Source organism: Labrus bergylta, chromosome 13 (assembly GCF_963930695.1).
Source record: "Labrus bergylta chromosome 13, fLabBer1.1, whole genome shotgun sequence".
Classification (NCBI taxonomy): domain Eukaryota; kingdom Metazoa; phylum Chordata; class Actinopteri; order Labriformes; family Labridae; genus Labrus; species Labrus bergylta.
In genome coordinates this window covers 22,726,847-22,744,163 of record NC_089207.1, presented here as the reverse complement: position 1 = coordinate 22,744,163, position 17,317 = coordinate 22,726,847, and the positions used below count along the sequence as shown (strand labels likewise).

The following is a 17,317-nucleotide window of genomic DNA, read 5'->3' as shown; positions in this document are numbered from 1 at the left end:
TGTCTGCTGCCCCTCCACAAGAGAACAAAACAAGCCTTCCCTGAATTTTTGTACAGTAGCTCTACTTGGAGAGATGGGTGGGGCCTCACTACAACGCACAGTCACCTGGACAAACTTTGTTCTTATTATAGAGAAATGTTTTTGAGAATTATTAAAACAGCAAATCATAAAACACTTTTAGTAATTTAGTATTATTATTAAATAATGATTAAGTGAGCAGCAGATTTTGGGCCTGATTTCCCCCTTTTGACCAAGGTCAGCATAGGCTTGATTATCTTGCCAGATTCTCCTGTCGGTGTGTCTTCAGACTAAACTTTTACACTGCATGTCACACCTACACATTCACACACTGATGGCAGTGTGGTCTATGTAGTGAGACCATCAGAAGTATCTAACCCCATTCATACACATTCATACGCCGCCGACAAAGCAGCAGGAGCAATTCAGGGTTAAGTATCTTGCCCAAGGACACATCGGACATGTTGCTGCAGGAGCAGGGGATCAAACCCTCGACTTTCCAGTTGAGGGACGACGACTCTACCATCTGAGCCAAAGCTGCCCCTTACTTCAAAATACAAGCTGGAGAGAGGAGCGGTGTGTGTCTCCTTGCTGCATGTGTTTAAGTTTAACAGAGAGATAAGGCGCCTTAACGAGCCAGCCTGATCAAACAAAGCAGTGAGTAACTTGAGGGGTATTCCATGAAGCAGGATTAAGGAAAAATACATTGTGTTTTATTTTGAAATTGACCGGATGCTCTGTGCGTCGAAAATAGACTCCGAGCGCATATAAAACAGAGCAGAGCGTAGTGCCGATGGTGGCACGCTCCAGAGACCGAGTGAACACCGGCCCTAGCCATTTTGGTGCCCTAGGCAAGATTTCAGCAGTTGCCCCTTATATTGCAGACAGCTTGACCACCAAAGACAATATTCATCAACTTAAAGTAAACTGGCCTACAGCTTTATATTTAACAGAATGTCTTTATTTAAAAAATAAAAAATACTTATAAAATGGTAATAACACTAATATTTCTTATACGTAAATACAAAATAAAATAAATACAAATAACTAGTGTAACAGAACAAACAATACCAAACAGTGCAGGGAGCAGAAGTGGTCACAGACGGCCCAGGGACAGCAGGGGATGGATTTAAATGTTTTATGATTGCATCTGGAGAGAGAAGATGAGCATTTGTGGAAAAATGGGCATTTTATAATTTAATGTTTTATTTAAATATTATTTTCTCTTCTGAGCAGTACAGAAAACTCAACTCAGTAGTTTTCCTTTCAACCAGACCTACAACATGCACACATATCTATTCAGTGAGGACTTATTTCACAAAATGCATTTATGCTCTTAGACATCAATACTCTAAAGGCAAGAGCTTAAAACTATTAATGACAACAGGAGGTGGAAAATAAACATTTTAATCGACGAGGGTGAAAGCTAACTAAACACAAATGTCAAGAAATATATAAGTAGGTTTTGGGTCCCAAACAACGAAGAAGTGTATTACTTACACTGGTTATTTTCTTAACATGAATAATCTTAACCTAATAAAAGTACAATGGAAATAACTGATGTTAACTCGAGCTAGGAAACACTGACGTAACTATCATCCATCCATAACAAGTAGCTTAAATACAACAGATAAATAACTGATCTGTGCAGCACCTTACCTCTTCCTCTTTTTCGTCCCTGGGCTCCTGAGGGCTTTGTTGTTGTTTACATTACGGATGTTTATAAACTTCATGTTAATCAGTGTGCCAGTGATGACAATAACTAATCAGACCTATTTCATTTATGCTGTATAAACAGTCTCTTTTGGCTGTGGTGTGTATGTGACTTTGTGGTTCCTTTATTATATTTTTATTTAACCTTTATTTAACCAGGAAAAAGACTCATCGAGATTAAAAATCTCTTTTACAAGAGCGTCCTGGCCAAGACAGGCAGCAGCACAATTACAGGGTTTCAGACATAAAACACTTAACAACAATGAACATAAATACAGGAATCACAAAAAGAACCATTTATCAGAATCTGTCAGGAAGTCATCAGCAACAAAGCGATCAAAAAGGGCAATACGAGTCAGATATTTATGCCTCTAGATCATTAAGAAGACCTTTAAAAACATTCAAGGAAACCAGCTCCCGAAGATTTAAAGTATCTTGCAACCGATTCCAAGAAGAGGGAGCAGCAGACGTTCCTGAAGCAAGCCTCAAGCAGACACTCAACGAACTTCAGGATTTTCAACTTCGGCATTGGCTTCATCAACTGCTTATCGAAGAACTTGTATAGAAATGAAAGTTTCAGGTTCAGGTTACTTTATTTGTACCCGTAGGTAGATTTTGTTGCAGGGAGAGACTCTTAATACAACACAGACAATACATAAAACACACAAAGTGCAAATGCTCGGTACAGGAGTAAAAGTGCTGAGGTGCAAAAAAATGCGCAGGTTCCAATCACAATTTGAAAACAAGTTGATCTGTAAAAGCTACAGAGCCGAGATCACCAGAATAAATAATACATGAATAAAGAGCCACTAAGAAGCATGACAACAACTTCTCAGGCTGCTATCTCCGTCCCTTCAAGCAAGCCCTTCATGAAATTACAATGACCACTTCAAGCAGCAAAGAGGAAAGACATGATACACACACTATGACTTGTTCCGCTCTACAATGGCTGCTGGGACAAAGCTCTTCCTATAGCGCTTCGTTCTGCACTGTGGAACTGAAAGTCTTCGTCCAGACAGAAGGAGCTGAAACTCACAGAGGATGGGACTCATCTTTTAAGACTGAGCCGGTGAGCCGCTCCACCTGCCTGGTGTACAAGGTCTCCAGACTCCAGCTGTTGCTCTCCGATCAGCTTACTGGACCACCTCACGATCTGGTTCAGAGAGTTTCTGTTCATCACACAGAGGTTTACAAACCATGACACAACAGAAAAAGATACAATCGACTCGACAAAAGCACGGTAAAAAAAGGTCATCATGGTTTTGTCAATGTGAAAACGGGCCATTTTCCTCAGACAGGATAAACGCTGGTGCCCCTTTTTACACACAGCTTCACACTTCAATTCAAAGTTAAGTTTAGAGTCGATAATTGTCCCAAGATATCTGATTGTACACATTAGACTGGTTAACCATTAATGAGTGTGACTTCTTGTGTGTGGGACTTTTTTCTAAAATGGATGGTCATATCTTTAGTTTTCGATATGTTTAACTGCAGATAAGATTCCTCACACCATTTGACAAAGTCATCAAGGGCCGGACCGTGGCTGTTTTCATTGTCCCGTAGAAGGCTAACAATGACAGTGTCGTCTGCATACTTTATGATGGTCCTATTTTCATATGTACTTTGGCACATATTTGTGAACTCTTATTTATTTTAACTGAGAGGAAGGCCTGTTCTACAGCATTTTGGTATATGTCAAAGTGCTGATCGTCCTTGAGTTTAAAATTCAGTTCTTGAATGTCTGATTTAAAATCAAAGTTATCAAAACGATTGTAAAAATGATTCAAGGCATTTGCAAACTCAGTGTCTGAATTTAAACAATTCAATGTGGTGAGTTGGGCACTCTTTTAATTTCCGAGGCCTGCAATGGCCTTCATGCTCGACCAGGCTGAGCCGAGATTGTTTGTTGCCATCTTGTTTTCTAATTCAGATTTATAATTTTGTTTTGCTCTTAAAACTCCTTAGTCGCTGCATGCAGCTCTGAGGCTGCACCCTGTTTAAAGGCAAGTTTCTTTTTCTGCATGCTAACCTTTACAGATTTGGCCACCCATGGTTTGTTGTTAGGGTAAACTTTAACTCGCTTACAGGGGATGATCATGTCTCTACAGAAATCAGCATAAGAACATGTTACATCAGTAAGTTCATCTAAATCTTCACAAGATTGCTTGAACATGTCTCAGTCTGTGCAGTTATAGCATTCCTGCAAGCAGAGCACTGCTTCATCATGCCAGACCTTTATGTCCTTTATTTGTGCTTTCTCCATCTTTAAAACAGTTTTATATTGGGGCAGTAAGTGGACACAGTTGTGATCTGAAAGTCCAGCGGTGGTAGTGGCAGGGATTTGTAGGCATCCTTAATTGACCCATAGCAGAGATCCAATGTCTTGTTCCGCCTGGTTGGGCAGGAGACATATTGATAGAAATTTATTAGAAAAATGTCTTTTTGAGGGAGACTTGATTGAAGTCGCCCATTATAAAATTGGGTGCATCCGGTGCAAGTGTGTCAAAGATAGTGCTGGAGGCAGAAATTACATTTGCTTTTGGATGTATGTACACAACTGTTATAAAAAGCTGTGGACACTCGCGTGGCAGATAGAAAAGGCGCAGCGACACTGATAAAAGTTCAACATCAGGCGTACAAAGACGCTCTCTGACAGTCACAGACGCAGCTTTACAGTATTGTTTACGTCAATGGTAAATCAACTGGTAATGTGTAATAGTGCTATGCAAAGAAACATTGGGACTGATACATTTTCGAACTAAATAATATTCAAACACACAGAAAACAACATAACATATATAGATGAACCCTTACATGCGTGCATGCGCACACACACACACACACACACACACACACACACACACACACACACACACACACACTTCACACACACACACACACACACACACACACACACACACACACACACACACACACACACACACACACACACACACTTCACACACATGACAGTTTCTTTTGTTTTTGTTCACACACATTTAGAGACATCATTAGGAATAGAAAGTTTGTTTCCTTGTACATGAGAAGTTGTGAATGTTTTGGATAAATGTTTGAATATTGAATGGATAGAAATTGAAAATGTTTTTTAAAATAAATTAATTTTGGATAGATTTCTTGCTTTGTATTGTTTTTGTAAATAATGAAAATCATGACATTTTAGTACCCTTATAGCATGTTGTTGCCTTGAGGCAACAAACCATTCTCTGGTTGGGGGGGGGGTTGCATATTTTATTATTAATATATTAAAAGGGGCCCCCAAGCTACCAAAATATGGGGTGAAATCATTTTTCTCAAAAAATAAAATAAAATCATGCCATAGAGGGTTAACTGATATGATTTACTGCATTGATCGGGTTCAGATATGACTTTGATTGTATTCATTAAGGGATTTGATTGATAAAATAAAGTCATTTAATCTATTTTACTTTTTAATCCAATGATTTCATTGATAGATTTAATGGATTGATTGATTTTGTTTTTATTCTTTAGGTTCAGAGAGTATGACGAACATTTTATTGATTTGATAAATATTATTTATTTAATTAATTGTTTATTAGTTTGGATTGACATTTCTATGGTCCGTGTCATTGTTTACATTGATTGATTTAAATGTTTAATATATTGATTTAACTGTTTCATTCATTAGACTGATGAGCCCTATCATTCTTAACTGCATGAAATAGGATTCAGAGCCTCAAGAAAATGTGTTGAATGACGATTGCGCCTGCGCAGCAGAGTGTCTTTGTTAAAGAAATGGATGGTCTGTATTCTGATCATCTCTGATCTCTGTCAAAAGGTTGGAATCAAACAAGTTGTAGGGTCAAATATTGTGTTGAAACAGATGTTAGCTTCATGGACCACAAATGTCCCGCTTTGTTGTAAATCTATAAAGCTGGCTATAGACATCAGGCTAAAAAACAAAAAATTCCAATAGCTTAGAAGTCCCATATTAGAGAAGAAAAATTGTACAAACAGATGAAGGCACTTTGTTCGATAAAGATATTTGGAACATTATTAAAACATTTTATGTGGCACACAAAGTGAAACAGCTACACACTTATGACCACAATAACACGTGTTATGAGGAAACCTGATGTGTTCTGTTAATACACTAGAGCCTTGTACCTTGTTATTGACAAGACAAGATCAAATAAATCTTTATTGATTATGTTGTTGCATGTTACAGAAAGACAAAAATAGGAAGTAGGTAAATCATTACAAGAATAGATTAGATCAATTAAATTAAACAAAAAATTAAATAGGAGGTATATTAAACTGGTATTAGAAGTAGTAAAGTGAACTATACACTGCACTGACATGTTAGCAGTAAGTGACAAGTGATGGTATAAAGTGACATGGTGTGATTAATCTCAAGCGTTATGGAAAGAGCAGTGTAACAGTATAACATTTTGATATAGTACTCTATAAGGATCATGATAAGTAGACATAAAATAGAAAAAGGATTATCTATGACATAATTAAGAACATTGTGGTATTTAATGATATAGAAAATTAAACATGATATTTAAAATGTAAAAATAAGAATTTAAAATGCAGTTATAAAGTAATGGGAAAAATAGAATGATGTTATGATATCACATGATATAATATCAAATAAAAAGATGACATTCTATTATTTAACTAAATGAATGATTAAAAAATAGAACAAAAATATAACCTTATAATATTATAATATCATATACAAGATATTAAAGATTCCCTGATGTAACTCCCATCTGTGATGTAATGTCACAGAGAAACAAAAACTAAATCTGATGATTAAGCCTCTGGTTCATTAGTCCACTACACTTCTGTATCCCCAGGACATCAATCCAGTATGGATTTCATGCTCTGGGATCAGTGACAAAGTCTCTCTTCATTAAGAAGGAGCCAAAACAAAGTGCCGACCTTTGGTTCAACTGATTGACAAGGGACAAGAAAAACAGAGTGCTTTGTGATTGGATTTTAGACCATTTTACATTTCATTTCAGCTTCTCTTAGCAAAGACCTAACCAGATTTCTTTTAAAATTTGATGGCATTTTTGCTAATATCTTAATTTTGTATTTGAGCAAGTAAAAGGCAAAAAGTTTAATAATCAATAATATTTTAAGTCGAACATAATCTTTTGCTAATGTTATACAGCAGGGGTCATCAACTACATTTGAATAAGAGCCAGCTTTTGTCTTGACAGACACTGTATGCTGGACATTAAAAAAAAGAAAAAGGTTTGTCTAATTAACATGTTATTGTTTAATATGTTTAATTTTCTTCCAAAATGTATGTATAACAGTGAGAACAGAGTCCGTGTATTCACAGGTCTGGGCTTCTTAACATTTTATTTGATGTGTTCCCGGAAAAATAAGGCTTGTCTTTTATGTTTTAAAGATTTATTTGTGGGCTTTTTTGCTTTTATATGATAGGACAGTGGATAGAGTCAGAAATCAGGGAGAGAGAGTGGGGAATGACATGCGGGAAAGGAGCTAGAGGTTGGATCCGAACCTGGGCTGCCCACTCAGAGGACTATAGCCTCCCTACATGGGATGTGTGCACTAAACAATAAAACAAAATGTTAAATGAGAACTACCAGTTTTTCCCCATAGTTAAATGTAGACAGGTTAAGGCAAAAGCAACATTTCAATCAAGATGTTTTTTGAGCTTCACCACGAGTAAATGCACAGCGAATGTTACGAATGTAACCACAGTTCTATGAACCCTGGACGACTACCGGTGTCATCCGAGCGCTCATTTCCTAGAGACTTGTCGCATCCCAAGGATTCAGAGTGACTGAGAACTCTGGCAGTCATCCAGGGTTCATAGAACTGTGGCTTCGTTCTATTTCACCCGTCCTGACTGCCAGAGGCAGTTCTTCTCACTGGATGACTCATACCAACAAAGTCATGAGGAATCCAGAGTACCCACCTTACAGTGATGAGGCACTCCTCTGAGAATAGCCCATGATGTTGAGACACTCCTGGTAGAGTGACACTTCACCCCTGATGGTAAGTTCACTGCCTTGCTGTAAGCATAGGTGATGGCCTCAACGATCCAGTGGGATAGGCGCTGCTTAGAGAGAGCACACCCCTTCTTCGCACCTGCCGTAAGCGGGTGGTATCTTCCACATAGACCTTTAAGGCACGTACAGGGCACAACAGTCCTGTCTGTTGTCCCTCCCTGTGAGGGTTGAACTTCACCAGCTGGATAGGCTGATTGAAGTGTGAGCATGGCAGTACCTTAGGAAGGAACGCTGCGTTAGGCCACAGAGTGACACCTCATACAGGTGTCACTCACTGACAAGGGGTCCACCTGCACCGTGACAGCGGAATGAAATACACGGTATTATGTTGAGAGGGGAGATAGAGCACTCTTGTCACCGACACTTCAATCAATATTTAAGCCAACACCGAGCGAACACACTCTCGTTAGCAAACCACTAGTTAGCCGGAGCGGGAGCACTACGCTAACTGTAAAAACAGAAAAACCATGGGAGCGATCTATCATGCGAAAGGAAGCGGAGACACTCCTTTGCAGACTACTTAGCTCCTACAATAATAATCTGTCTTACCAGTGATATCCATAGGTGAGATCGCCGATGAAAACAAAGAAGGGCCAGTCAGCATGAAAGCTTGTTTAGAGCAGAGAAGAAAATAGTGGATAGAGTGGGTGAGAGGGGTCCTGTGTGTGCTCTGTGAGTCAGGGCTCTGTAGTTGAGCTGTGAGAAATTTTGGATAGGTAGGCCTATGATTTTTGAAGCAATATTTGTGATACCGGTGAGTTTATTCTTGTTCGTAACAGTGAGCATGTTAAAGAAACAGGGTGAGCAGTAGAGGAGGATGGGTTGGATGATGCTTTTATACAGAAGTAATAGGAGGTGAGGTGTGTGGCCGGAAGTTTTTGCTGGCAGCGTTTATAACTGTCAGTGGTGTGTTGATCAAAGCTGAGTTTATTGTCCAGAATGAGCCCAAGATATTTGAAGGAGTCGACCATTTCCACAGTTTCTTTGTTAATGTATGTTTGGTTATGGACTGTATGTGGGAAACCAGGGTTAGTGGTGACCATATCTTTTGTTTTTGTGACGTTCAGTTGGGAGATAGTTGTCTGTGCACCACTGTGTGAAGTTAGATATGATGTGCTGGAAGTTCTTAACAGAGTTATTGTTATTAAGAAGTGCAACTATGGCTGTATCGTCCGAGTATCTGAAGTATGTGGTAACTGTTAAGGGGCTGGTGCAGTGGTTGGTATAGAGTGTGTACAGGAAGGGACCGAGCACACAGCCCTGGGGGCCTCCAGAGTTGGTGGTGATGGTGGAAGATTTCACGGAGCCAACTCTGACGGCTTGTGATCTGTTAGTGAGAAAGCTGTAAACCAAGTAGATGAGAAGTGGTGGGACATCTGTATGGTGTTAAAGACAGAACTGAAGTCGAACAGGATCCGAATGAAATTGCGTGGAGGTTCAAAGTGCTGGAGGATGGAGTGAAGAAGGCATGCCACAGCGTCCTCAGTCCCCTTCCTGGACCAGTAGGCAAACTGGTAGGGATCCAGCCGGATCTGACAGCTGGAAGGATCGAACTTAAAACCAGTTTCTCCAGGCATTTCATGATGGGTTGGAAATGATTGAGCTCTGTGGGGCGGGGATTCTTAAGGACCAGAATGATGGTTGATGTCTTCCATAATGACGGTACTGTGGCTGTTCTAAAGGACTCCAAGAATAGGGAGTGAAAGACAGGAGTGAGCTCCATGGCACAGTCCCTTAGCATCCGTGCTTAGATCCCATCCGGCCCAGCAGATTTTCCTGGTTTACAGCGCCTTAGCTGACACTGTACATCCAACACTGAAAAGGGTGCAGTTGTCTCCTGCAGAAGAATGTCTCTAAGAAGTTCCTGTGTTGTGTCTATGGTGTCAAAACGTCCATATAATTTGTTAAGGTCCTCAGCAAGTATATTCGGGTGGGTTATTGAGGAGAGAGGGTTTTTTTAATTGCTACCAGTGATTGGGGATGGGGAGCTGTGGGGGGTGTGGGTCGCCAGTTGATGATCACTGCCATACTGCATACCTTAAAATACCACCCCCTCCATCTCTCTACAGCTGGCTTAATCCAAAAGTCATGATTGAACCAGCAGGTCTGCACAGACACAGAAAGGGAAGCAACAGGGAACAGCGCGTTGCTGATGTTTTTTGGAGAGCATCAACCCATTAAATTGTGTAAATGTGTAAAATAAAAAGTTATACATTCTTTAGCACCAGTCACATTTAATAGATTCCCCTCATTCAGGTGGTTAAGCACTCGCTAGCTAACATAAGTTATGGATGCGATAACATAGCATCCTGTTTTATAATGAGGAGAGCTTTTTAGGGGACAGTAGGTGAGTGGGTCGACAATTTTAAGACACGTATATCACAGGTAATTGGCATAGACTAAAAATATTAATGGACAAAGCCTGAGTGTTATCACCCATCTGTTACTGCAGGAGGCTTTGGAAGCCTGTTGATGGCTTTTGCCATGCTGGAAAAGCTGTCTCTAACTTTCAGTCAACCTAACGAGAGGCTAAGAGCTGCGGCTGAGGCGAGTTTTAAGCTTCTTGACACACCATTACATCAGGTCAACTATGCACATTATTGTGAATAACAGTTATCCTTCAAAGAATCTAAACGTGTGAATTTCTTCCGCATTAGACAAAAGTCTTTACCTTCCTTAATAAATGGCAGAAAACCTCAAACCTAAATGAAGCTAAAGGTAGTTACTTTGATTTTAAATTTTAAGTTGAGGGCTATTTTAATTAACAGAAAGGGGATTTAATTAGTAAGAAAAACATCAATCTATTTCATTTAGAAAAAGTAGTAAATATACAATGTGGAGATGCATTGTTACATGTAAAAGTCCTGCATTCAAAACATTGCTAAAATAGTGTACAAATAGTAATTTAATAATATATAGTATATTGTATAGTGCTTTTACACCGCATGTCACACCTACCCATTCACACACAAGTCCATCGAGTTGCGGCAGATGGCTGTTCATCATGAGTCCGGTTCTGCTCAAGGTTAATTCCAGTTCAAATTCCATTTTTCCATGCCTCTGCTATTTTGCTAAATGATGAATAATTTGCTCATTGTGCATTAATGTTAGGTCTTTGTAAATATTATAAAAGCAAACAAACCTTTTTCGAGGGCGAGGGCACTTTTGATTAAACAGTTCCCTCAATTAAAAAGTGACCAGTTGGGGCTTTGTGGACGCTAGTTCTTTGCCGTCTGCTTGGTGTGTCAGGGCCTTAAATACAGGGACGAGGTTGACCCAGACTTAATTAAATCCACTGGTAAAAAAAAAACAGCTTTTGGCTGTTAGGCCAACAGCCGGCACTTATGGACCTGCCAAAATATCACAATTTTATATGGGATCATGTTCTAAGTATTTTGTTTAAATCAATGATTGATATACTGTATCTCACTGAAAAGTGGACAAAGGTGGACAATATCTTCCGACCATAGATACAACCTTCACCCTGACATTTTAAGTTTAAACTGGACTTACCTTAGGATTCACAGACTGTCAAGAGAAGCAGAGCAAGACAAGACTAAAGCTAAATGCAACTTTGCCATGGACAGGTATCTATTGTTGATAATATAACTCACGAGTGATATGCAATGCACATCACAAAGTCAATCTCTCGTTCCCCTCTCGACCACACACATTTGCGGCAGATGGCACTTCAACATGAGTCTGTTTCTGCTTGAGGTTTCTTTCAGTTTTCCTTGCCACTGCTACTTTGCTAAATGTTGCCAAGTGCTGTGCTCATGGGCTCTTGGATCTTTGTAAATAATATAATGAAGAGTGAGGTCTAGACCTGCTTTTTTTGTGAAGTGTATACAGATAAAAATTGATTGGTTGATAAATTGATTGATTGATCGACTCTTTGACTTAAGGGGTATCCAAGCATATGTAGTAGGCCTAATTAATTCATAAAACCATGTTAACATTATAATGAGATGTGTTATATTCCAAGAATCTTATAAAGCCTTTTCTCTTGATTATTGTACTTATTAATATCTGTTGTTCATCTAATGTATACATCACTGAAATCTGTTGTTTCAATACAGAAGATTTCTACCATTATACCAGTGTACACTGATTTTTTTCCTTGATTTACTCAGCTGTGATGCAACTGCTGTTGTGGAAAGGGAGTCTTTGTCAGATATAAATCCCCAACTGAGTTATATGCAACGCAAACACATTAGCCAACCTACACTGGACTACATAAATGGGACATACTTCTATCTTAAAATGAACATCTTAACCTTTTCACTGCATCTATCCGTTCTTAGTATTTAACATTTTCACACTTTTCTTATGAAGAATTAGCAAAACATGACTAATACATCCAGCATTGTTCTTTTTACACTTACTGGCTTCAGTGCCACAACAAACTATAGAGGATTACTTTTCTCTCTCACTTTGCTATGTTATGGTGCAATTCTGGTGGTAAATGTGTCTCTGATTTTGACCATAGCCTTGGATCAAAACCTACATGAACCTATGTACATTTTTGTGTGTAACCTGTGTGTCAATGGACTGTATGGTACTGCAGCCTTTTATCCTAAATTTGCACATGATTTGCTGTCTGATATTCATGAAATATCATATTTTGGATGTTTTTTGCAAATCTTTGTGATATACACCTATGCAACAATTGATTTCTCTATTTTAGCTCTTATGGCTTATGACAGATATGTGGCTATATGTCGACCACTAGATTATCACATGATAATGTCTGCGCAAAGAATTGCTATCCTCATTAGTGTGTCCTGGATTGTTCCTATCCTTTGTGAGGTGATGGTTTTAAGTTTTACATCCAAACTTAAATTATGTGGCTCCCGCATACAGAAACTATATTGTGAGAACTGGTCAATTGTTAAACTTGCTTGTAGTACCACAAGGACAAACAACATAGTGGGATTGATTATTATTGTCTTCTATTGTGCTCATGTTCTGTTCATTGTGTGTACATATGTTAATTTGGTAAAAGCAGCTTTAAAGTCCAAAGAGGGCAGGAAAAAGTTTCTACAAACATGTGTGCCACACTTATTGTGTTTGCTTAACGTTACAGCTGCTTTACTCTTTGACGTTATCTACACTAGACTTGGATCAGCGTCTGTGTCCCAAAGTTTAAGGAACTTTATGGCTATACAGTTTCTCATGATACCTCCTATTATCAACCCCATCATTTATGGACTAATCCTTACTAAAATTCGATGTAGGATGGCAACTTTGTATATGATGGCAAGTCAAAATTGTAAATTTAGGCTTAAGATGTGATATAGTAAATTGGTGCATGTCTAGACATAAATACTGTACTTGTATGTGGTCATAGTAAAAAGTAAGTAAACCGTTTCTAAAACCATCTTTTATACTTTATTATTCATACATCAGAATGCTATAACACTAATGTCAAAATTGATGTACACAGTTTAATGCTTGGAGGTATTCTGAACAGGGAAATCAAAAATATTTTGCAAAACCAAACAAGTTTTCGGACTGCATCGAAAGGGTTAAATCTCTGACTCAACTCGTTTATATTTTTATTTGAACTGAACACCTTCTCTAAAGCTTCAAATGTAACATTTACATGGCTTCATGTCAGATCATATTTTATGAATGGTTGCTCCAAAGGGTGAATACCTTGTTTTGATAATGTATTCAAAGATAAAGTTGTTTGTAACTGTGTGTCAAAAATCTTATCTTACAAAACTTTAATCAATCTGCTTTCTATAACACTCCTTATAAAAAATGATAATAAAGTAAATATTAACAGTGTCAATGCCTTTGACTTTTTTTTACCACAGATATTTTGATTTAGTTTTGTATCTAGTGATTTGCTGTGTGACAAGTCTAAGGCTGAAGTTGGTCAACTTATAAGGTTTCTGTGTGAACAAAAAATATAAGTCAGGCATTGCACTTGTTTTGTTCATAGATTTTGTTACGTGTTGTAAAATGTTTCAAAATGTTTGTTATAGGTTGGCAGCAAAAGTACATCACGACTACCTAAAAATCAGTGAGTGTAAAACCGAGTTAATTTATTTGTATTTATTTATTATCATGTTATTTTTTTGTATTTATTCACTTTAAAAAAAAAACATTTTCTTTTATTGCGTGTTGGTCAAAGTGTTCAGAATGTTAAAGTGTTAAGAAGGTTTAAGTTAAAGTATAGCATGTGACTCAGATGTTGTAGAACCAATCAGTAATCGTCATGTCAATATCAATCACAGTAATCAAGATTAAGATATTTGCCATAACAGAACAATCCTAGGCCACAGTGCTTTTGTCCAGTGCAGCTTCGCTCAGTGGAATTTACTTGTCAATATTTAAAATAAATATATTTTTATGACTTTCTGTATTGTGTTCTCTGGATTACAGCATTTTGTTTCATACAGAATCCACAAATTCACCAATAAACAATATATATTTACACTGATTACCATTACCATACTTCTGAATGCACACAGCACTAGAGCAAGAAACAAACCAGACTATTATTTTGAAGTAAGCTAAGTCACTGTTTTTACAAAACCATAATGACCACCTTTCAAACCAATTCAGCAATGTTTTTAGTATTAAACGATTTTCTTATGCATTTAGACATGTTTTCAAGCTCACACTCTTGCGTGAACAGGAGAAAACAAAAGACAGGCAACAGTGCTTCTGTCCAGTGCAGCTTTACTAAGGGGAATGAGGAAACAGCGAGAGTCTGCCTGCATAGAGTCCATGGGAGAAACAGCGCCACACTGCCTCCTGCTGGAGAAACTGAGATGTGCAATTTATTTTAAATTGAAACTTTGTGTTCTTCAAAACAGGCATTCATTGGCCAATATGGATCTCATGACAATGTTCTTTATTTACAGTAATTATGTTATACATAAAATAAAACATAACAAGTATATACATGAAATGTGAAAACACCTTTTGTGTGGGTCACGTGCTCCCTGAAAAATAGGAATGGCTCTAGACATTTCAAACTCTTTGACCTCTTACAACTGAGGACCATTTCAGGAACACAAATACCCAAAGGTAAGTAAAAGGTGTGTTTATGTGTGTGTATATCTGAGTATATGTGTGTATGTCAATCAGTGCCTGGGGTTTAAGAAAGGATTTGATTTGGTGTAAGGGTTGCTTTGCAGTGGGGTAGAAAGTCATATAGTGCATGTTTTCATTTCCCAGAATTTGCTTTGATGCCGGTACATACATACATGTGTTACAAAGTTGGCCTAACCACTCATACGGTAACATCTGGGCTGGTTTTCTTGTACAAGAGGACCTCCCTAGTTGTGACTGACTGACTGGCCTGACCAAAAAGCTGGTCAGTGATTGTCTGAGGGGCCACTGGTCTTCCCTCTTGCTGTGTCACATATTCTTTTACATTCTCCTCAGGTCAGTGCTCCTGTTCTGCTCGATCCATACATGATCATATGATTTTTTCCCACCAGAACTTGACTGCTGGCTGTTCTCAGAGGCAAGTCTGTAAACTTCTTTAATCCTTGAGGCCCACTTCTCTGCATATCCATTGAAGTGCCTCCTTACAATGAGTAAGGTATTGTACCTGCTCTTTTTTGTAACATAACAAAGAGTATGGTCTTTTACCTGCTCTTTTGTAAAGTGTCTCGAGATAACATTTGTTATGAAGTGGTGCTATACAAACAAAAACTGATTGACTGATTAATTGATTGATTGTTCAATCAATCCTGATTTGTACAGCGCCAATTCATAATGTCATCTCAAGACACTACAAAAGAACAGGTAATAGACCTTACTCATTGTTATATTATTTTACAAAAGAGCAGGTACAATGCCTTACTAATCATTATATTATCTACAAAGACCCAACATTAATCCAACATTAATCCAACATGAGCACTAAGCTACATTTAAGAAAGTTAAAATGGCAAGGAAAAACTTCCTTTAAGAGGCAGAAACCTTGAGCAAAACCAGATCAATGTTGAACAGCCATCTGCTGAACTGAGTTGGGCTTGGAAAGGGGGAGTGAGGGAGATACAGGAAAAAGGTTTTTGAAGCAACAGGATCCGTTTAGAATTGCTTCATACAGCGGTCCACTTTCTTGTTTGAGCACGGTTGCGTCTAGTCGAGTGCACATGAAACGTGCCCGAGACAGCCTCTTTGAGCGGACTCGGGCATGGTACCCAAGTACGGTATGTTTGTGTTCACACTGATCAAATGAACCAGACTTTGGGGACAAGTGTACTAGGATCTGGGCCTGTGTCTGGGTTCCTAATGTGAAACCACCCTAGGAGCTTTGTAAGTGAGAGAAAGGATTTTAAATTTGATTCTAGATTTTATAGTGAGCCAGTGCAGAAAAGTCAATACAGGAGGTGGTCCATTTTCCTAGTTCTAATCAGTCCACCAGCTGCAGCATTTCAGACCAGTTGAAGAGCCTTTAGAGACTTACTGTAGGTAACAAATGCCTGGATGACAGGATATGCCTAAGTTTAGATATATTTCCAAGGTAACAAAATAGGCTGTCCTTGAAAGTTGTTTTATGTGGGAGTTGAAAGACATATCTCCATCAAATAGAACTCCTAGATTCTTAACAGTGGTGCTAGATGCCAAGCTGATGCCATCAAGGACAGTTATATTATTAGAAAAAGTCTACCTGAGGTTTTTAGCACAATAACTTCAGCCTTGTCTGAGTTAAGAAGCAAAACATGAGACTGGATGTGAAAAACGAAGAACAAGGATTTGAAAAGAGGTATAATTCAACTTCGGTCGAGGGTTTATTAGAGAGCGGAATTAAAAATATATGCCACTCTACAACAAACCAATGGAGCAGAATAGAGTTGTTTGATTTTACTATCCAGTTCTTTGCCTATAAGTCCTGGATATACTCGTCATCCTTTAGAGTTATGCTCATTTGGAGGCTTGGGACAAATCCTGTGTCATTATCATAATAAGAGAACGCATGATTTAAAAAAGATTGGGACTGAGCTTGAACTCTTGCTTTTCTCTTTTAAATGAAGATAAAGGGAATTATATGGATTTTTATTAAGTTTACAATAAGGGAACACCCAACAGTTTGATCCAATCCAACTACAGTATATTTAGGCCTTAAACCTAACATATTAGGGCAACTGAAAGACAGATAGGCAGCACAAAAAACATAGTATTACCCACACTTACTTACTTATCAGATCTTTTGCAATAAATACAAGTTTTTTTTGTAAACATTTTTCAGTAATTGTGTTTCTTACTGCTTTTTATTTTTACTTTTTAAGCATAGATTAAAAAGGTCATTGTTCTTTTGCAATGTATTTTTTCTACATGTGTGCATTGTACTATTGAGGTACAAATGCATATAAGCTTCAAATTCACATGATGAAATCCAAGTGATGCAATTAACCCTCTCCAGACTGACTTGCATATTTTTAATGCTGATGAAAGGCTTCTGTAATTGACCTCAGGGAACAGGCTTTGCTACAGCCAGCTAATTATGACTCGGTAGTCATTGTACTGGGGTCTCATGGGATGCTTTGACAATTTGTATATCTATATAGTTATTCAGATTC

The 17,317-nt window shown here is 38.2% G+C and overlaps 1 protein-coding gene across 1 annotated transcript; it reads left to right on the top strand.

Annotated features, from left to right (window-relative positions):
* The first annotated feature begins 12,065 nt into the window (after positions 1-12,065).
* LOC109989375 (olfactory receptor 6N2-like) lies at positions 12,066-13,559 on the top strand. Its single transcript, XM_065962287.1, has one exon. It carries the CDS (start codon positions 12,114-12,116, stop codon positions 13,059-13,061), a length of 948 nt encoding a protein of 315 aa, XP_065818359.1. The 5' UTR covers positions 12,066-12,113; the 3' UTR covers positions 13,062-13,559.
* The last annotated feature ends 3,758 nt before the right edge of the window (positions 13,560-17,317 follow it).

Coding starts and splice junctions, on each gene's coding strand:
- LOC109989375 (XM_065962287.1), top strand. CDS start 12,114: ATGACTAATACATCCAGCATTGTTCTTTTTACACTTACTGGCTTCAGT.